This window comes from Parasteatoda tepidariorum, chromosome 7 (genome assembly GCF_982258835.1).
Source record: "Parasteatoda tepidariorum strain Cologne lab strain chromosome 7, Ptep-v5.0, whole genome shotgun sequence".
NCBI lineage: Eukaryota > Metazoa > Arthropoda > Arachnida > Araneae > Theridiidae > Parasteatoda > Parasteatoda tepidariorum.
This window is the reverse complement of record NC_141761.1, coordinates 25,054,374-25,077,711: the sequence shown is the minus strand read 5'-3', so window position 1 is coordinate 25,077,711 and position 23,338 is coordinate 25,054,374. Positions and strand designations below refer to the sequence as shown.

The 23,338-nt window shown below is 28.4% G+C and overlaps 1 protein-coding gene across 2 annotated transcripts in view; it reads left to right on the top strand.

Moving 5' to 3' along the window:
- The window catches only part of ptc (protein patched), a 52,950-nt gene that overhangs the window by 22,169 nt on the left and 7,443 nt on the right, over nt 1–23,338 (top strand). The window contains 14 exon segments of one of the 2 annotated variants that reach the window (NM_001323808.1): nt 3,838–3,961; nt 7,214–7,306; nt 7,876–7,997; nt 8,077–8,224; nt 9,660–9,800; nt 10,271–10,426; nt 10,778–10,870; nt 12,177–12,424; nt 13,068–13,249; nt 13,834–13,988; nt 16,015–16,327; nt 17,618–17,763; nt 18,871–19,323; nt 20,416–20,553. In NM_001323808.1, coding sequence (NP_001310737.1) covers nt 3,838–3,961; nt 7,214–7,306; nt 7,876–7,997; nt 8,077–8,224; nt 9,660–9,800; nt 10,271–10,426; nt 10,778–10,870; nt 12,177–12,424; nt 13,068–13,249; nt 13,834–13,988; nt 16,015–16,327; nt 17,618–17,763; nt 18,871–19,323; nt 20,416–20,553 — 2,512 coding nt within the window. 2 annotated transcript variants of the gene reach the window in all.

Here is a 23,338-nt window from a genome sequence, read left to right as displayed (position 1 = left end):
ACGCGTTGTTCTTAAACAAATGGAATAGCTCTCCCCAGTCTAGTTAGATTGTCATTGGATGGGGGATAGGGAAAAAAATAAGTGAGTGAGAAAGAATGTCCCCCCCCCCCTCTCCCGGTCATATCCGCATGTTTATTTTCTTAAGACGTTGAAAGCTGATTGCTCTTCATACATTTTTTGCCGCACTTTCAAAAGATTCCGACATTTGCTGGGGAACTGAAATTTCCGTTTTACTAAGTTAAAAAATTTAATTCTATGTATTTGTATTTCTCAAGTATGTAGTTATTTTATAAACCCATTTCGTAAGAATAATAGTTCTAAATAATTTTTTAAACTTATTATTATAGTGGCAATTGTTAAAAAAACATCGTATAACGTATTATATTTTTATTGCATGATGAAATTCAAGTTCACTTGGTATCTTTCTGATCTAATTAATGGAATTATTTTTGCTTCGCTTTTTTTTAAAAACTTTAAATAAAATTTCGATTAGCGGTAGATAAATTTTTCCTTTTTCTTCTTTATTATGAACAATCAAATAATTGTGTAAACCACGTGTATGAAGCCTCAAACTTCGTGTCTAATGAAATAAGTGATATTTCAAATCTGGACGATAGCCTATATAGCCTCATTTTTAGTATAGAATGCTTTTGAAAAGTTGTGGAAAAAAATTTTGCGTTTTTTTTTACTATAATTTATTTGGCCTTTATTGAAATTTTGTTCAGTTTTTTACTTCTGGAAAAACAAAATCAAATACAAGAGAGTTAAAAGTTATGAAACTTGTTTGTGTACTTTCAATTTCTAGCGTGCCCCCCCCCCTTTTTTTTTTAAAACCAAATATGATAAAATCGGTATTTTTTTAATACTAAACATCCATGTTCACCGTCTTTGTTATTTTGGGGAAATATTTATAGAGTTTAGAGTGGGAGCAATTTTTATTTAGTTGATGTTCCACCTTATTTTTTTTTTAAATTGATCTACACCTAATGTGATTGCATTCCTGGAAGATTATTGGTTTCTTACTCTACATGCAGCCATGACCTGCAACTGTGCTGCATGGCAGGAGGTCTACATCTAGTGTGGTGGCTGAGAAGTGTCTCCTATCTCTCTCATCTTGACAGTTTTTCCTCTTACTTTTTGTGATTTGTGACAGTCAGCTGCATGATCCGTTTCGCTCTTTTGTTACCCCCCTCCCCTTCTACCATTTATTTGTGTCTTCTTTTCCCTCTCCTTCCACCCCTTCAAAGTTGAAAGTCTTAAATGAGACAGACCTTTTTTCAAAAATGATATCAATTATCCCATTCTATAAAATGGTTCACCTATTTGTGACAGAAGAGGAAAGAAAAAAAAAAGAAATATCGGCACGCATTGATTTACATTGCATTATGTTGACTATAATTATAATGATCAAAGACAGTTTTTAATTTCTGCTTACGCTAACCTTGCGATACTGGAACCCCATAGCTCATCATATGACACACAATACTGCTGTGTGTTGAGAAAATTACCCTCCTGCTGTGTAACTTAGCGTTAAGTAACGAAGACGTATTTTTGCGTTAAATACTGTAACGTTACTTAGTGTTTGAGTGACAGGAAACCGTAACGCTTTACAAAATTTCTCTGATGTGAGTGAGATTCAGAGGCAGCGTGTCTTAGTGTACCCCACTTAGTGCACCCCAATGATCAACGTGTTAAGTGACACGTTTATCATTGGGGTGCACTAAATGTACATTTGTTTAATATATTAAAATAATCCGTAGAAGTATAGAAACTTTTTAGTAATCGCAAATAGTTTAAAATTCTCTCAATTATAACCACGCTAGGTTTATCCTTTTTAACTTCATAAAATTTAGTGTTCAATAAATAAATAAATAGAACAGTTATAGTGCCTACATTAATGTGATTATATCTAAATCTGAATGTTTGGTGCTATTTGTAAGCCGTCGTCCTATACCCAATTTTCTTTTTTGTTTTTCCCCCATAAAATATAGATAGTATTTTCTGACAAATTTATAGTTTCCATTTACATTTATATAGTTATACATTTGTAATATACAATTTCATATGTAATATATATTCATATATATTATTTATGAAATTGCGCAACTGTGATGCACAATTTTATATACTATACCAATAGAGCGCGCTGTTGTTTAGTGTGCGATAATCTATGTGCTGTATACTTGTCTTTCGAACAGCTGCTGTAATGTGTAAATTTCTGATTTTGTATGAGATTGTAGATGCAATAGTTCAGCGTAAAAGCATTAGCATGTAAAACTGCAATATTCATGTGTAAGTAAAGTTACAAGAAGGAAACAATGATTTATGAACAATTTACAATAATAGCCAACAATCATTAATAGTTTACAGTAGCTGCTCGAAAGAGCGATACAAGATTCATATTCATTAATTTATTTCTTAATACTAGTAAAAGCTTGTTATGTTCTTTTATTTATGCACCATCATCTATTAACCAGTTAAGATACATAACTTAGTCTTATGTTTGTTGAAAGAAAACACTGCCTCACACTTGCACATATCCCTTCCACGTTCTGATAAATTTTAAGCTGCATCTTCCTAGAGTAATGAAAAATAGTGGGTCATATAAGTATCGCTGAAAAAAAAAATAATGTTATAGGACACTTGAGAACGAACGACTTAGAACATATTCGAAGCATTGCTGCTGGTCTTCGGACTTAATCTCGCAGTAAATTTCGATAATGGATAAAGCAAATTTGATTAACATTCGGCGAAATAATTTTAATGTTATCCATAAATTACTCGGTTCTGGGAAAACACCAAACAGCTGATTTCACTTACCAGAGCGTGTGTAAACCAGCTTGCACTGTGCTAAAAATACGAACCCGATACACAATGGGTTATACTTGAATTCAATTTCACATTCATCTTAAACTTCAATAATGTATTTATAGTAAAGAAAAAATGACATTTAATTTGAAAAACTGCATAATTGAGTAACAGTATAACAGTATTTGAAACAGTATTATAAACAGTATTTTAAATTTTCGTACAAAGTTAGTCATTGAACATGTCTTTTCAAATAAGGTACGAGAATCCCTTATGCATGTATGCCTTATGCATTTTATCTATGTATTTATCGAAAAAAAAAAGCGTCGAAATCTTTTAACATTTTGTATCGTGTCAATTTCAATTAAATAACTTAAATGTCAGAAAGATAAAATATATATTAGAAAGATGATAAATATTTCATCGATATTATTATCCTAAGAATCCCTGTCATGTTTCGTATCTTGATGCACCATTCCTTGACCTTCACTAATGCAGGATGAAAATGCCCCTTAAACCAACATTCTTGAAGTAAGCAGAAAATTAGGCTATAACATGGCTGCCCACAGGATATACCCATTGTTGAAACTGAGAATTTTTCTAAGTGCAGGGATAGGAAAATTACTAGGATATCATCCATCTTACTGACTCTCTTGAAAAAGTGAAATTAGTTGTTCTCTCCCAACAATTCTTCCTCACTCCACATTGTTCATAAGACATCCCCTTTTCCAATGATTTTTCTCAGAAAAGTGTTGTGGTATTTGTTAAGATGTTCCTTGGGCGTGGTTAAATATTTTTCGCATCAACTGTTTTTTTGTTTTGTTTAATATGTACTAGCTGTGAAATTGCCTTCTGTTTTTTGCCTATCATATTAAAATTTATTTTGTATTATTAAAATATTTTGTTTTCAATAAATGTATTGTGCTTATTCACTTAACAATTATTTCATAATGTGAACAAATTTGTCATACATTGTAATATTGTTTTAACTGTATCTGTCATCTAACAATTTTTAAAAATTAATTTTAGTGGTTTAAATCGATACGTTCAGTGGACTAATTTAAATCCTCAGTGGTTGATGGATACTGTAAAAAATTTTGGAAATTACGTACAGTCATTACCGTTACACACGATAGAATCATTTATGAAAAGAGTAAGTACTGATTTTTTTTTATTTTTTATTTTTTACATGCAGGTGGTTTATTAGTTTACTTAAACCAGTTTGATCGATCTGGTTAACGATCTCTTTATTGCAATAAATTTTATTGTTTCAATGATGGTACTAAAATGACTCATATTTCCGTTATTGTTAATTTACGTCGCACTAGAGCTGCACAATGGGCTAAATGCAAATGGACATATTTCCGTGATAACAAAGATTTTAAACATCACATACGGTAAAATTCTAATTTTGTGATCTTAATTGTTCAAAATTGAACTGAACTAGAACTTGTCATGAAACTCTCCAATGGAAATAGGTGAAGAGAATCGAAAATTATTTTGTAAAAAAAGCGTTTGCGTTTTAAGATGTTTGCTACAGAATAAGTTGAAATTCCATTCTGTGGCAAAAAAAAAAAGCTCGATTCCCATTTCTATTTGCAACTGAAATAAAAAAAAGAATCTAATCAGCTCTACACAAGTTGTAAAGCAGGTAACCCATTCGGTCCACTGACTTGAATGAACCACTTTCTACCAGAAAGAAGAAAAGGAAGAAACAAAAGTAAAACCAATAACAAAACAAATTTCATTAGAAGGAAAAGAGATAGCTGAACAGAACTGGAGGGCACAGTGGCCACCCGCCTTACGATCCGTGTGGTCCCCGGCTACGTCATCGTGTTTTCCCCCCTCGTCGCCCCTATCGCCCACCACCGAAGTTGGCGGCATCGCTCCCTTCCTCCCTTACCACTGCCTTATTCTTCTTTTACTGGTAGCGGGCATTATAATCCGCTTTTTTCTTCTTCTTTTTTTTTTCTTTTCTCTATGCTTTCGTTCATATATATCCTTCTATGAAAATATTCCTTGTACGGTGTGGGTTCTTTCTTTTTAATATTTATTTTTATTCCTTTTACTCTTGTGAAGTCTTTCTTTTTTCTCCAGGCTAATATCTCGTCATGAAAAGTTTAAAGGCTTGTAAAAAAACCGATGCTATTTCCTTGCCTTTTTTTTTAAACTATTTTTCACGTTTAAGCGTGGTTTACTTTTCACAAGTATTTGCGTTTTTTTTTTTTTTCAATGAGTGGTTTGTTTTAGGATATTTACAACGATATTATAATCTGTAATCTAAGTGTTATTTTTATCATTTTTTGGAAACTGTTACAAAGTTTTTAGGTCCTATTTATTTTTCTTTTTTTTTATCGAAAGTTCACATTAACATTCCATTTGAATTTCAGTTAAATCAAATAGATTCTAAATAACTGGAATTTTCAAATGAGTGCTTTAGGGGATATATATTTACAATGTGACATTTGTAATTAATTAAAAGAGATATTTTTATGATTTTCTTTTAAAACTATTGCAAATAAAGTTCTTAATTTATATTTTGAAATACGATGCGGTTTGTTTTTGGTTTCATTTTAATTTTTCGGGTGCTCTTTACACTATTGTATTAATATATTTTTCTTTGACTATATCAATACAAAGTTAGAAAGCTCTCTTTTTGCAAATGTAATCGTGCCGGCGCATGACGAGATAATATCTTTTTCTTATATTTTCCTGCTTTTTATTTTTAATTTTTAAAATTTTAAAATATTTTTTTAAAAATATTTTATTTTAAAAATTTATCTATGCACATTATTTGTTTTTTTTTAAAAAAATAGCTGAGTAAGTGATTCTTAAAAGATGACTTCTTAAAGGATGTGCAAAAGTAGTATTTTTACCATTCTTGTTTATCTTCTGTTGAAAGCTGCAACCAAGACAAATAGGAAGGAAAAGAAAAGAAAAAAAAACTATGGTATTAAAAGTGGGATATTTAGATGAGAGAAATATACTGTGAAGAGAATGTTTAGGCAACTTGCCAAATCTTCTTGTGTGGTCTGTTATCTGATCATTGGCAACTCTACATTACACACTGTCATTCATTTCTCAGGGGTTAAAAAAATCACACTAAACTATCAAGATTTTATCACTTTTAATAAATTAAAAGGAAGAGAAATTAAATTTCCTCCATGTTTACCTGTAAAGAATCACATGACACATCCGCAATTTCCTTTTAGAAATGTAACTAGTAAATCTTATTGAATATTTTTTAATTTCATTTTTTTTTACTGAAATGTTTTTATTGAATTTAGAAGAAATTTTTTTAATTTGTTTTGCTACTTTAACATTAAACTTCAACAGTAAAATGTTAAACATTAAACTTCCAAAAGTTTTAATTATACCATACAATCTAAAAATTTTAATTTAAGTCACTAAGTTCAATAGAACACATTTTAATAATAACATGAAAGAAAAATATTTAATAGTTGCTGGATGAATGTGAAAATTTTGTTACTGTTAATTCTCCGTTAGAGAAAGTAGAATCTCTTTTTTGTCTGAAGGATTCAGAGGATTTGTTGCTGCTGGAATTAATTGAATTATTATTTTGGAATTTTCAGGGAAAAGACTCATTAACAAGCAGTGAATGTTCCCTAGATTAACCAGTTTAGTATCAGAAACATACTACTGCTAAAAATGATTTTTTTTAAAAATTATTTTTTTAGATACTTGATTTAGTATTTTTTTAAATAATTACTCAGATATTTAAAAAATCAAATTGTTTTTATTGTAATTACATATATATTTTTGAAGAGGTTGTTAATATTTTAAATGCCTGTGTTGGTATTCTTTAAAAATAATTACTCAGATATTTATTGCTCAAAAATTTATAATTTTCATATTGTATTTCTTTAAAAAGTTGTTAAATGAATTATGAATATTATGATATGTTTCTCATGATTTGATTTTTATGCAGTTTAATTTATCAATGTTAATAACATTTTCTTTGGAATTAAGTAATTTTTATTTTATATGAACTGAAAGCACACAAAGAAATAATATAATGCCTTATCAGTCAATATATTATTTATAAATTAAAAGTAAAAAATAAAATGTAATATAAAAGTCCCTCCTCTTTAAATCCGATGATTGATTAAGGGAAGTTGCACAAAAATATGGTTTTCCATAGTTACAGTTATTCAATTAGCATTTATTTTAATAGAAGAGCCAAAAATATTTTTCAAGTCAATTTGAGATTAAATATGAGAATAAATTTTAACCTTCTTAAACAAGATATTATTTTTTATTGATTTTTTTTAAAAGCAACAATAATACTTTAGAGTTTTTTTTCACATTAAAATTCTTTTATCAAGTGATGCTTGAAACTATATAAAATGAACGTTTTTATTAATGTGCTTTATCTGTTATTCAGGCTGGTATTACTACTGCCTATCAAGAAAAACCATGTTTACAACCATTAGATGAAGAATGCCCAGCTACTGCACCAAATAAAAGAAACCGCCAAGTTAGTATTTGACTCCACATAACTAATTTTCATGTCTAGGAGTCATAATTCATTTCAAATTTTTCAATTTGATGACATTAAGGTCTGATATTCTTAATCGTTACATACAGCACACACTCGGGGCCCTAGGCCAGTCAAATTTTTGGGGCCCTTAGATTAAATTTTTTTCTCATATTTTTTATTTATTCAAATATAAAAGTATTTATATATCTTTTCATTTAAAAAAAATCATTGTTTTTCTTAATTTCCAAAATTTTTTTTTTAAGGGGGCCCCTAATCTTTGGGGGCCCCAGGCCATGGGCCTAGTCTGGCCTAATGGGTAATCTGGCCCTGCACATATTAGAGAACTCTTTACCTGTATGCTAGATTGAAAGTTCATAATTTAAAAAGGAAATTAAAATGTTGAATAATCTCATATTTAAAGTCCATACTTAACATGTTAATAAGCCAAAAGATCCGATTGAGATTTTGATTTATTACTGATAAATTTGTATACTAATTTCTCAGTTGAAATGAATAGTGTACAGGATATATTTATGGTCTTAATAAAAAAGATTGTTATTTTTTAGCCTTTGGACATTGGAGCTAAAATGACTGGTGGTTGCTATGGCTTTGCAACCAAATACATGCATTGGCCTGAAGATGTTCTTTTGGGTGGTATAACAAAAAATAAATCTGGTCATATTGTAAAGTATGTTAATTTCTGTACTATGTGATAAATTTCAGTTCATTTGTTTATTGACATCTAATTATGATTTTTTAATACTTAGAGCTGAAGCTTTGCAAACAATTGTACAGTTGATGGCAGAAAAAGAAATGTTTGAGTATTGGCGAGATCATATAAAGGTACACAACTTGGATTGGTCTATAGATAAAGCAAAAAAAGTGATTGAAGCTTGGCAAAGAAAATTTAATGAGGTTTGTTGAGTTTTATAATTTTTTTTTAAAGAGATGCCATTATGTTTTGCATGCATGTAATATTAATTTTTGTATAATAAATATAGGAAATAAATTTAGTAGAACTTCAATTATTTTGATTAATTGATGACACAACTGATCTAGATAGTCTGATGATTAAGTAAATATAAAAATAAAGGTCATTTAGAAGCTAATGAAATTTGGTTAAAATATGCAATTATATGCCCTCTTATACAACACTGTTAATGAATCAATATTCTAAATAATGAACTTAGTCGTTTTGGTGTAATTCCATAGCCAACAATTATCCACCTTTTTTTTACCATTTCTTTCTTTGAGAGATTTGGATAATTAGTGAACTGGCTCACTGAATGTTAGATGATTGGAGTTGGCAATATTGCAATATTTGTTAAGTGCTTTTTGAGTAATTGCATTTTTAACTATATTGAAAATACTAAAGAGTCATAAATGTAGTAATTACTGAATCTTACTAATCAATAAATACATTCTATTAAGTTCTTTTTTATCAACTTAATAAAATTTAGATAACCCACTTTATATTCTTCAATGATATGATTGAAGGCGGCTGTCTATCTATTTAACTTTTTACCTTTTCTAAATTAATGAACATCCATCATCTGTCACACTTCAGTGTCATGGAATATCCCATTCCATAAAAGTTTCTAAACTCTGTTTTGAACTTATCCCACATTGAGCAGTAAGTGTTAATGTAATATAAGCACTAGATTTATGTTTCAATACAAATTCTATTACACACTGGAAACTGGACTTACATTCCAAGCCAATACAAAGTAGAAACATTTTACACACTATATATTTTAAACACATTTTAGATCTTATTTATTCTGTTAAGCATATTTCTTTTGAATATTCAAAGCAATTTTGTAGTTTTTAAGGTAACTTTAAAGTTTAAAGGCATAAATTGAGTTTAAAAATGTAAGTGTTGACTTCATACATTACAATATTTTTAGTTACATTAATGTTTTTGACTTTTTTTCTGTACGTTTTTAAATATATACTTTATTTCAAAAATATTCTATGACTAAATAATATTGGGACACTAAAATGTTTATATTTTTTCTGTGTATTTTCTCCAATCAAATTTGCACCATATCAATTTCAAAATCATATAAAATCCGATTTGCACCATAAAACGTTCAATCAATCGTCTAATTAGTAATTTCTTGTAAGTAAATAATTCAGGGAATTTTTTTTTCTGTTTTAAAACTGGCATCTCTATTAGCTTAGTTCTTTAAGCATATGGTTAGAATGGCTCTTAATTCTTTTTTAAATTTTATTCTCTTTGCTTTTCTTGATGTCAACTAAAAGTAAGTAAATTTATTAGTGTTTTTGTAAAATATTATTTATCTAATTTAAATTTTTCTATATTTATCAATATTTTTTTTAATTTTAGATTATAGCTAAAGAGTCTCAAGCAGCTAATGTAACAAAACGAAACTCTATAAACGTTTTCTCCACAACTTCCTTAGGCGATATCATGAAGGATTTTTCTACAATTAATACTTATTTTGTCTTGCTTGGCTATGTTGCAATGGTAATTGTTTTCCTGTTACTTACTTTTTACATCCTTTTATTCGGTGTATAAATGAAACTTTTGTAAGTCATCCTTGTATTATGTGTTTTGGATACAAACGTTGTTACTAATTTATATGCTTTTAGGTCACATGTTAGACAAGTTTCTATCTAAATCATAAATTGAATCTTTTTCTTGCACACACCATTACAATTTGTGCAGGGAAGAGACATTTGAGGATATTCCCTGCTTTAATTTATGGGCAAAATTTATGTACTTTTAGGTTGTCATTTAATTTGTTATGTTATATTTTATAAATGATATAGAGTTGCCCAGCATAAGTTGCAATTTTTATGTGTATATTTGCACACACAATATGTGTATTGCAGGAATTTTTTAATTTCTGGTCTGCTTTTTTTTGGTGGAGATCTGCAATATTGATCAATTTTGACTGTTTACTTTATAAACTAAAGGCTTTTATATTTTTGCAGGTCATATATGTGATTATATGTATGTTTAGATATGATCCTGTTGACTCATCATTAGGGATTGGAGTGGCAGGTGTTCTTCTTGTGACATTCTCTGTTGCTGCTGGACTGGGTTGTTGCTCCATTTTCGGCATTGTTTACAATGCTGCCACAACTCAGGTTAGAAACCTCTTTTTGTAAATGATTATTTAAAAAAGTTTTTTTTGTTGAAAAAGAAAACTTAAAATATTTATGCTTGAAATAATGTAAAAATATGCTTGATATGTTATAAAAGCACATTTATTTAGAAAAAAGTGTTTTTTGTTGTTGCCAAATTGCATATCTTTGGTACTCAGCTTCAGAGAAAATTTAATTTATTTGCCATGGTAACATTTTATGTAACTGCATAAACTTTTTTAATTTTTAAGAATTTATAATTATTGTTACCTATATGTATTTTCCTTTCTTCATAATCTTAAATAGTTTACAATCTTATATATTTAACAAAATAATAAATTTTTTTAATTTTAGGTTTTACCATTTCTTGCGCTTGGGCTAGGAATGAATAATGTGTTTCTTATTGTTCATCAATATTTGCTGTGTGCTTCACTAGAAGAATACCAGGTAAAAAAATTAAATTTGTTAATTAACTAGTAATTACAGATGTTTCAGTAACAGATGTCACATGTCATATTCCCATTAATGAGGTTATTTATTTATATTAGTGTTAAATTGGCTCGTTGCTGGGTTGTTATAAAAATAAAAAAATACTAATGATGATGAGAATTTAAGAGATAAATTGGGGCTGAAACGAATCTGTATAGGTTTGCACAAAACATCATGCCGCAAATGTTCATACTTATCCTGAAGAAATACGCTTCATAAAAGACATACCTCTTGCTCTCCTTGGAAGTTGTCCTCCTTTTTTTTAGGCTGCAAGGAAAAAAGACATCTAGTCCACTATAAGAATGAGCGAGTCCATGTTATGGGCACTAACATTTTTTTTATTTTATGTAGATCACTGACAGAACACAACGTCAGACTATTCAACAGAAATCATATAGCACATCAACAGCCGGAAATGAGAGAATTTGTTTTCTTTAAAACACAACAGTGGTACAATGGTGGGGATCTGGAGCGGTGGGCAAGGCTCAAAAATCGAAGACACCACAAAATGCATCGATGTTATCTCGGAATACTTCCATTTTTTTTTGCGTGTTAACTATAGCAAAAAGACATAAATTGACTTTTCAAGAAGAGATGTTTACTTCAATAAAAATTATGCACGATGAAGATCGCCACTAATGTCAGCGGAAACACCCACGAGGGGGTGGAAGAAAAACTGTGGAACATCTCCGTCATGTATTTTAAACAGACAAAAAAACTCCGTCTCTCCAAAGAGAGGAGGGGGTGAAAATGAAAAACCCCTGTTAAGGGATCGTAGAATATGAACGGATCAAATATCGAATGCTACCCGCTCCCAAAAATGGGCGGTATTTATACAAAAGGCCAGAAGTGGAAGTTAAACTTCCTAAAAAGCAAAAGAATCTAGCTTAAGGAGCGAACTGAAGTGAGTTGACTAACCCCTTAAATTTAAGCATAATTAAACACTAACGGCGACCGTACAGTAACTAAAAACATGTGTTGACATCAAAGCCGCCGAGGGTCAAAGGCGTGAAGGTCGGCAGACAGTGAGGCGTCACAGTAGAGGGTTCAGGGGTGTCGGCCTAATTTCTAGGTCACAATCCCAACAGAAAAATTAAGATTTGGTGACTCAATGTCACAATTAGGAGCTTATTATTATCAAATTATGTTCTCATTGCTAATTTTGATTTATTTTAATGAGTAGTTAAAAAAAAGCAAACTGCAACTTTAATACAACCGAATTTGCTAAAATTAAAAAATAAAATTTTTGCTTGTTTGTTTCCAGGATCAACTAACAGGAGAGATTTTGAGGAGGACTGGAGTGAATATAGCGCTAACATCTGTCAGTGTTATAGGGGCTTTTACTGTTGCTTACATTATACCAATACCTGCATTAAGAAGTTTTGTTTTGCAAGCTGGTGTACTGATAGCTTTCAGTACTGTCACTATTTTGATAATTTTTTCTGCAATCATCAGTATTGATTTTAAAAGAAGAACAAGCTATAGGATGGATGTTTTCTGTTGCATTGATTTGTAAGTCATTTTATTTTTTCTATAAATGACTGAACGTTTGCAATTCCCTTTGCATGTTCTTTTTCTAACTTTTTGCGGACAGGAATTGAAGGACTTTTCGAGGACAGGAAATGTGTATTGAGAAGAAATATATTTTGCAAGTTACTCAAAAGGCAGAAATTTGATCGGTTAATACATGTTTAATTTATATTTTTGAGTGAATATTAATTTCAATGGCTTTTACATAAGGTATATTCTGTATATTTAAAATCAAATTAAAAAATTTAATTTCAAAAATTTTTGTTTTGTTTGAATAATTAAATCGATATATCTATTTTACATGCTAGAAGACAAACCTAGTTAACAATGGAATCTCTGATACTAATTAATAGAAAATTTATTCTTTAATTTGAAGAATTTTCTAGTTTGAATTCCTTGTTTTATTAAAAATTATGAGAAAACATAATGATTATCTAAGTTTTTTTCATTTCATAAACTGTATTTTCTTCTTCTGATTTTAATGTATTGACCGATATTTTTTTTTCTAAAATTCAAATTATATTTTTTGAAAACATATGTGCTCCAATATTTTTATAATTATTTTCTCAGTTAGAGAAGTGTTATTTTTATTTTCTTTGTTGCTGAAAAATTCATTTTGTTATAGCAGCAAATCACACTCAGAAAATGTTGAAAATCATTATCAACCACTAAGGGCTTCCCCTTCTAGCTCTTCCGTAGTTCTACGTCAAGCTGTTACCCATGCTCTTCCACCTGATGGCAGTCACGTGATTACTGTGTTAGCCCCCTCGGGTGGTCGACAAACAAATCAATCTTCTCAACAAACAGGTAATGCATTATTTCCTTTTGTATCAATAAAGAGCTTTCAAATGCAATTGTAATCCATAATTTATTTGTAGTTTATTTAGATACTTAGAGCTGAAGTAAGAATGTTGGGGAATTCTATATTTATTCGAAAATAAGTTTTTAATACAGGAATATATATTGAAAAATTATTTTTATTGATATATGCATTAAAATATTTTGATTGAAGAGCTTAACTTTCATTTTATATAAAAAAATATGTATATATATGGCCTCAGGAGTTATTTTCTGGAGAAATTTGGATCTGTTAATTGAAAACATTACAAATTTTTGTTAAATCAGATGCTTCGCAATATATTCTATACTTAAAATACACAATATTTCATGGATTCTTTGCAAAACATTGTCATTGTAATTTTGAAAATTGAAGTTAGATTTTTTCCAAAGATTACAAAAACAGGGCTCTTTCAAAAAGACTAGAATAACTTCTTGTCATAATTCTCAATTCTCCGACAAGTTTTAGTTCTTATAATCTATTTAATATGTTAGATTTTATTTTAAATTTATGTCTTGAAATTGGTTCTATATGTGCATTAATTTTCTTATAGGGGCTTCAACTGAGTCCAACAATAAACTTGAAAATTTGCAAACGGAAGAAAACATTGCTGATATAAATTATACTGAAGTCTGTTACACCTGGTCATTGTTAACATGGTTTGCTAATCGGATTTTGGCTCCTTTTCTACTTCAACCTCTCGTAAAAGTAATTGAATTTTTTATTTTAGCTCATTGAAGTGGTTTTATTTTAATTTCTTGTAGTTGTTGACTTTTATGTCAGTCTTTTGTGTTATTTTAACTGTACTTCTCTTAATCATTTTAGTGATTTCGATGTTTTTACTTTAAGTGCTATATACATTTTTAATCTTTTAAAATTTTTTATGTCTTATTATATCAACTTTGAGAGTACGCTCGATCTTTTACAAATTTTTATGTTGAATTTTTAGAGACCCTTTTATTCAATTGTATAATTTTAGCCTTTAACTTTATGTTTTTTTCCTTTTATCAATTGTCCCTTATAATCTTTTTATTTTTCCTGTTTTTTAAATTTAAATTTTTAAACCACCAGTTTTCGGTCATGAGGTTTGACGAAAAATATTTTTCATGAGGCTTGTACAAATTCCATTATATTTTGACAGCTCTCACATGGTAAATTCTGGGTCGCACATGGTAGATATCGTTAATTTTATTAAATTTCAAATATTTATAAGGGTCCGTTGGACAACTTATAAACTTTAATTTAATTTTTTTCTTGAATTTTTCATATATTTTATAGTAAACATCAATCTAGATGTTTAATTTCACCTGCTAGTTAATAGTCGGAATAATCACAACTATTATACATGTAAAACGTTCCGGGCTGTTGCCAAAATAGTACAATGTTTTTTTCTTGTTTTCAAATAAATGCCACGGAGGGGCTTCGCCGGGCCTCTCGGCAAGTGCGTGCGCCAGATAGTCTCTGTTCACCTCCGGCTGTGCGGGAGACTGTCACTGCGACAAGTTGAAAATTTTTCCCTCATACCCATATTTGGTGGGGTCGGGGACCTAATTAACCTTAATTTCTTGTAGTTGTTTTTTATGCTTCATATTACGTTTCACCAAAATAATCAGCTGCTTATTTTTGCTTAGTAAGCAACTGTTGTTTAATTGCTTACTTTTTATTCTAGTGAAAAAAAATTTTTTTTTTGCCTTTCTTTAGATTTTTTTAAATTCAATTTCTTGTAATCAGTTTTAGTTTCTCAATTTCTTTACCTAACATCAAATCACTTAGAGGCCCTTTTCCTCTTAACCAAACAACTGTCGGAGGGCTGGAATAAAATTCTAAATATGCTTTTGATTTATCTTTTTGTCACAAATTAACTGATGGTCGATATTTATTCTGTCCATCAGCATCTTTTGATACATTTAAAATTAGAGGCCATCATCTTCGAGAATTAGAATTTTAGATATAAAGCTTTTGGGTTTTTGTTCTTCAGATTTTCGATGAAATTTTTTAACAAAATTATGCCGATACAATTCTGTAATCAGCAGTTTGTGAAAAATAGTTAAATAGTTACTATGTGCATATATATTTTATTTTTTAGATTTTTAAATAATATTGTTTTTGTGGTATTAGCGTTAAAAGAATTTTAACATCATCAAAGTCTGTTTTAATCAGTTCAAACTGCAATAAAAGTAAATTTTAAAAATCAGTAACAAACGTATAGTATTAGATTACTTATTCTAAACCACAAATCGCATAACTTAATTGCTCTTAAGTTTTGAGTAAATATTCATAGAAGTTTTTAAAAATTATTGAATGCTGTTTCTCCTAATCTAATAAAACAATCCATTTATTTTCTGTCTTTTTTTAATGGTATTGTGCTGCTGAATAATGCTATTTCATCTGAAGTTGAACAAAATATATATGTAAAAAAAAAAAATGAAATTCAAAAATTTACTCAAAAATCGAAGATGGTGAGGGTAGAGAACTCTTAATGGATGAAGAAATTTTTTTTATTGTATTTTATTTTTTTTTATCTTTGAGGTTTTTTTTCTTTGAAAAATTGGATTTTATAAAAAAATTCCTATACTTTTTTTTATTTCTATTTTCAGTGTTTTATAGTTTATTTCACTGAATATGTTTATTTCAGTGTTTTATGTTTTATTAAAATTTTAATGATTTTATTTTTATTTTCATTCCTTATAGTTGTATTTGTTTCTATAGAAATTTCTTATTTTATTCTATGTAGTTCCTCATAGTTGTGTTTGGTATTGGTCTTATTTGTGCCGGAATGTGGGGAATCATGCAAGTGAAAGATGGCTTGGATTTGACTGACATTGTTCCCAGGAATACAAACGAATACCAATTTCTCAACCAGAGAGCAAAATATTTTGGCTTCTTCAATATGTTTGTTGTAACCCAAGGCAGTTTTGAATATCCTACCAACCAGCAACTACTGTATGACTATCACGAAGCATTTACGAGGGTGGAAAAAATTATCAAAAATGATAATGGAGGACTGCCTGAGTTTTGGCTGACAATGTTTAGAGATTGGTTGATAGGTATGTTAAACTGTTATTTTAGTGTAATTCTCTATAAATATATCAAGATTTTTTATAGCAATTTATTTTTAATAAAGTTTCACTATTTAAAATAGTACTAAGAGCACTAATTAAAATACAGCTTTGAAATTAAATGTCTTATTCGTTGTCAGACATTATGTACTATCTAGGAGCTACTTTGTTTAATGAAAGGTGTTACTTTTAAGACACACTCTTTTATGTTTTGAATCACAGTGAAATATGAATATTCTTCCCTAATGATGGATAATATTTTCCAGCAGAGTAAAATGTTTTCTGAAAACCCTATCCTTATTGACAATTATTCCCTGCCTTTTAAGCAAGAAATTGATCATAAAATTTCAGCCATATGTAAAAATTTCAATTAGCAATCATATTTGCACTATTGCTACTTTTTTGAATCTAGAGCAGAAGAAAAAAAATTAAATTTTTAAATCTTTATTACATTTAAAGTATGTATGTTTCTAATGGCATGCTTGTAGACAATAGAATGGAATTATATACAAATCATTAATGAGAAGAATAAAATAGATATCAGTATATCTGTGTACCTAGCCATGCAATAGCGCTCTCCAACCAGAATGCAAGAGAGAGCAGGTACATATTAAGATTACATTAGCAACAAATAAAATCTGTAGTAATATTTAAAGTGCTTACAAATGTAATTGTGCATAAACTAATTTAAAGATTTTATTATAAATTAGTTGATCTTATTGTTTTTCTGTTTTTGGAGTTCTGTTTGGAGCATGCCAAATAAGTTTTGCCATTCTAATTCTTCAACTGAAATTTTAAAATTATTACTCAACGACAATGTTTTGTGTTCTCTATATGATGTAGAGGTTTGACTGTATGTGTCTTGCATCAGCTCCTTAGGAATTTTTCTCTGCTAAATGTTTGTTCAACATTGAAAAGTTTAAAATAAATGAGTTTTTTCTTTTGTTTTCATAACTTTTTTTTGTAAGTCAATTTTACTTTTTGAGAGATTCAGTTTTTAATCAAAACAATAATGTGGAATAACATTACCAATTGAAATTGTGATACTTTTGTGTAATAAGTTGAATATGTTTCAGTCATTAAAAATTGGAAATGCAAAGTTTTTTTAGTGCAAACTTTAGTGCAGTTAAACTATTTATCTGGTTTAGTGCAGTTAAACTATTTATTTAGTGCAGTTAAACTATTTATTTTTAAGTAAAATAGATGGAAATTTTATTTTAATTATATTTTTAATTAAAATATTAAGAATCTTTTATTTTATTATTTTTTTGTTTGTAGGCTTACAAAAAGCATTTGATGAAGAATGGAAAAAAGGGTGCATTACTCAAGAGAATTGGTGTTCTAATGCGACTGATGATTCTATAATGGCTTATAAATTACTTGTGCAGACTGGTCGAATAGATAATCCTGTTGATAAGTCTCTTGTAAGTACTTTTTATTAGTTTAACTGTATAGAAATTTTTTTCTGAGTCTAATTTATTTAAACTGAAACAAAATTGTATATTATACATTAGATATTGTTTTTTGTCATAAATTTTGGAGAAAAAAAATTGTGAAAAGTGATGAGTAGTGAAAAGTGTGGTATATAACTTGCTGCTTTAATGATAAACTTAAAATTAGAATATTAATAGCTTTTCAACTAAACAGTCATTTTAATTTAATCAACCGGAAGAGCAATTATGAAGTTTTGAGATTTTTCCAGAAGTTTTACTAACAATGCTGCCAGAAATCATGTTGCCCCCTTTTAGGCAAATAAAGGGGATTTGGGATTATCTAACAGTAATTATTGTCTCAAAATATATTAGAAAAAGAATTTCCTTAGTTTGAGGAATCTCTCTAGAGGAGATTCTCATGTTTATCTCCTTTGCTCAAGGACAATCTTATGTTTGCCCCATGTATTGAGCCATGTATTGATGTATGACTTTTGAGCATACAAGCTCGACATAATTATATAATATATAATTATGTCTTAATTATATTTGAACATGAAAAGTTGAAGCTTCTGTAATGTTTGTCAACAATGTCTTATAGTGACATGCGTCTTACAGTGACATAATTTAAGTTTAATGTAAAATATTTTTTTATGACTGGGGTACTTTTCTTCTAAGTATGCTTTAAGATAGTATGTAATATATTTAGAGTGTGTCATTATATTATTTTTAAATAACCTTTCAAAATTGGCAATATTTCTTATTAATGCCGTAAAGACATCAATATTAATGAAATCCAATTTTTATTAATAAGATAAAATGCAACAATGTGCTGGTTTCATAAAAATTCTCCTGATTTTTATATATTTTAGTAAATTCCCTAAAATTGATAACATTTCCTTAAAAAAAGTAAAATTTTTGTGCAGATTATTGCTTGCTTGAATATTTATGTAAGTGTCACTGATACTGGAAAGTGAGGCTCATTTATAAAATTCGGTTTACTATCTTTGATGAATTAAATGCCTATTACTATGGTAACAAGTTATTTCAGTTATGTTAAATGGCTTATTTTTGTTTAATCTTTTCTAATTTTTATTTTAGGTTAAATCAATGAGGCTCGTAGACAGCAGTGGTATTATTAATCCCAAAGCATTTTATAACTACCTCTCTGCTTGGGTGTCTAATGATGCATTAGCATATTCTGCTTCTCAGGCTAATTTTGTGCCAGAACCTCGTCGCTGGACACACGATCCTCAAGATGTTGAGCTAAAGATGCCCAAATCTCAGCCACTTGTTTATGCCCAAATGCCTTTTTTTCTCAGTGGTTTAGGGACTACTGAAGAAATAACAGAAACCATTCGTGATGTAAGGACTATATGTGAGAAGTTTGAAGATAAAGGCCTCCCTAACTTTCCTACAGGATTACCATTTGTGTACTGGGAGCAGTATCTATCCCTCAGATACTACTTGGGGCTTGCCATGCTCTGCATCTTTTTGGCTATTTTCTTTGTCATTGCTGTTGCTCTTTTCAATCTTTGGGCTGCTGCATTTGTTGTAAGTCTGGTTATTTGATTACTATTTTAAAAATATGTATAACTAGATTTCAACACATCAAAACTTTGAATTAAAAAACAAAACAAAAACAGGTTATTTAACCTAGCTATCTGTTAAATCAACACGACTAATCATTTTCATAGTTTTTCTTCTTAAAATTATGCATATTATGACTGAAAATTCTTTTAAGACCATTCTCTGTTTTCTGTGTTTGTTTAAAAATATTGAATAATTTCCTCATTTATTTACTGTTTGTATGAAAATTTTATTTGGAAGTCGGAACAGTTTCACGTATGCAATTTTTTCGTAGTCAGTTATGTCCATATTTAACTATTTTCATAAATATACTTTTCCATAAATTTTTTATTTCAACCCTGCTTTTCATAATTATTTTACATCTTTTTTTTAGTCCTTTTATTTCGTTAATCTTTTCATAAACATATATTTTAGCTTAAAGGAGAGGACTTTTTTTTTGTAACCAATAAAAATTGATTTAAATTAGTTGTAAATAGTATATTATTATACTTTTAAGAACTGGATTGATAAATGTTTGCTTTCTATGGCCAAATGATTTTATGAATTTTTGTCATCAGTTTTGTTGTAGATGCTATAAAATTTAATTAGAAACAAGGTTGCAAGCATCATTGTACTTGTAACTGGGACATGATTTTGCTTTTTAGTCTTATTACTAAGTTAGAATTGGATTTTTGGCAAATTTATGTAATGTAGTAAAATTAGTTTTGTATGAAATTTTTAAACTTGAAAAAAATGCAATTAAACGCTTTTAAAAGAAATTCCCACTTATTCAGCCAGGGTACTTAGGCAAATGACTACAGTAGCCACATCAGTTTTTTGAGTGAATAAACCAAGTTTTTACCTTCCAACAGGGCTTAGTGCTAAGTATTATTGGTGCAAAGCTTTCATTCATATACTTAAATGTTTAAAATTTATATACATATGATTTTATTTTTAGAGATATTTGATATTGTAGAGTCATACTAATAAGAAAAAAAAATGTGAAATTTCAAATGTCATTAAAATTGTCTCAGTTTAACAGAAATTACTAATATTGAACTAATTTCTTAATTATAGGTAATCTTCATTGCTGTGATAATTGTTGAATTGTTTGGATTTATGGGTTTAACGGGTATCAAATTAAGTGCAGTGCCAGCAGTTATTCTGATTGCTGCAGTTGGTCTTGGAGTAGAATTCACAGTTCATTTAATCATGGTGAGTTATTACAAGTTGGCAAAACCCAGCCCATGTAACCCAGTAATGGTTCTTGGTTAAATGTAAAACATATTAATATGTGATTTAGTTTAAAATTAAAAACATGAATTCATAAAATGGTATGTTCAATTTAAATTTTTTCAATTTTTTGAATTCTTTGTCTTACAATGTATAAAAAATTATCAACTTTTGCTTTTTTTTATATTTTTTGATTTTGAAATAAATGAAAAGAGATAATAAATTTATATTCTAAACATTCCTAGTATATAATCTAAAATTTTACTGATATGCAGAAGTACTCATTAAATTAAACTAATAATTATTAATGAACAACCATTTCATGAACATCTAATATCTACAATATGCATTTACATTCCATTAATAAATTCATTTTATGTTCATTGTGTAAATAATCATTCTTTTGTAATCAACAAAATTTTTACCAAATAAAATATTAGTAAGCAAAACAAGATTAAAAAATATTTAAACAAAATAGTTTTTTTGGTACTCAATAAAACGAAAATTATAAACTTACTATCAAGTATCATGACAGTTTTGTTAAAATAAAAATTTGAAATATCAGATCTTTGTTTCTTTTTATTGAGAAATAAGCTGAACAAAGTTTTTTTGCCCAGCCATTTTAATCATAACTAGGACTGGGCGATATTAGAAATTATATATTGTGATATATCGTCAGTTTTGCATCGCGATATAGCGATGTATCGCGATATAGTATTTTTGAATTTCATTTACTTTAAGGCACAGAAAGTCAGATTTCTATCAAGACTTCATACGCATATTGATTTAAATCAATTTATAAATTTGAAAATATATATGTTTTGCTAAAGAAAGATATTAAATAAATTGACTAAGATGTACAAATCTTACTTAAAATATTTATTGAAAAAATGTGTGTAGATACAGAATGAAATATTTGCACTTCTTTATCGTTTATAAGGTATAAGCAGTCTTAATTTAAGTTAACCCCTAAAATACCCTTAATGAAAAAAAATATTGTTATTAAACAAAAGCTGATTTTAAAATTTCAAAATATATTTTAATTAAAATAAAAGTTAGATTGACTAAAAGACGAAGTTTAAAATTAAAAATGTTCGAATTTTAAACTAAAAAGTAAACATAAGAATTGTAATAATTTCTTAAAATTTTCGTTCTCTGAAAGATTTCTCGGTTTAAAAATAAAAAGGGAATTTTATAAAGATATCTAGCTGAAATTATTGAAAGAAAATTTAAAAAATTAAAAAAAAAGTTTGTTAAGAAATTCATTATACACTTAAAACAAAGTGTTAAAAATATTTTTTTTTTTTAAAAGAAACTTTTTTTAACAAATCAATATTTGCTTGTACTATTATGCGTAAATAATTACAGAATTATTAAGTTCGATCGTAATGTTCAAATTCTTAATGAAGAAGTAAACACAAGTTTTGTTATATTTTCTAAAAATGATCACGCAAATAACAAAAGATTTCTTAGTTTAAAAATAAAAAAATAAATAAAAGTGAAATTTATCAATATATTTACCTAACAGCATAGGAAAAAAATTTAAAAAATAAGTTCGTTAAAAAATTATTTGTATGCTTAAAACAAAGAGCTAAATAAATTTTAGAAAAAAAATGCTTCTTAAACACTATTTTTATTATTATTTCATATAAATAATTAAATTAAATTAAATAATGAACGAACGAAAAACAAAGTAAGGCAAAGTTTCTTAATTAAATTCTTAAAAATAAAAACAAAAGAATTGTGATATTCGGTAATATATTTAGCTAATTAACTAATAATATAAAACGAAAATTAAAAAAAAATAATGATTTTACTCTCTAATAAAACGAAGTAGTAATTGATAAAAAAAAAGAAAAAAAGAAATGAATAAAATTCGCAAACTTTTCAAATTCTTTTGAACAAATAAAGTTTATTGACTTATGTCCAAAAAATAAGTTTTGTTTTAACTTTATTTCTAAAAATAAAAACAACTCAAGATTTATAAATTTAAAATCAGTAATAGAAGCCCATTAAATTATTAGAAGTTTTATCCGAAAGATTTTTAATAAATTAAAAGAAAGTAAAAAGATAACCTAACAAATTTATTTACTTTGTAATTTAATTCCTTATGGGTGCCTTAAATTAGATTTCCGATAATTTTCACATTTAAAAATATAAAAAAGTTTTGTCAGAAAATAAATAAAAAACTTACCTAATTAATGAAGAAACTTTTCTTTATAAATTCTTTTCAATAATAGATTGCGTTCAGAACAAGGTTACGACGGCGATCACGAAGTTAATCCCATTGAAAATAATCTACAAGAAACGATTTCAAATCGCGAAGGTGCGAAAACGAACATGTGATATAACGATATAAGGTCTCAAAAGTGGTTCTGATTCTACCGCTCATCAGTCAAGGCCGTCTCAACATAACGAAACAATATGGTCTTCCACAGCGCGAGTTGGCATCGGAACGTAAGAGAAAGTCCTTGCGTGTATCGCTATATCGTTATATCGTCTTCTTCACTCGACGGCTTAAATCAGATTTCTGATGCATCGCTTGGAATGAAAGTTGCTCTATCGGTTTGCCGATATAGGCGTTAAATCGATATGTCGCGATATATCGATTTATAGCCCAGTCCTAATCATAACTAATCAAAAATTAGAAAGCTGTCCAGCCCAGAATTTTAGTCCAGCTGCCATAAGAGAAACAGTGCTAAATCAAAAGCCACCACTCTGACATTAAATTTTTTTATTTTTTATATCTTAACAGTTATTCACTACA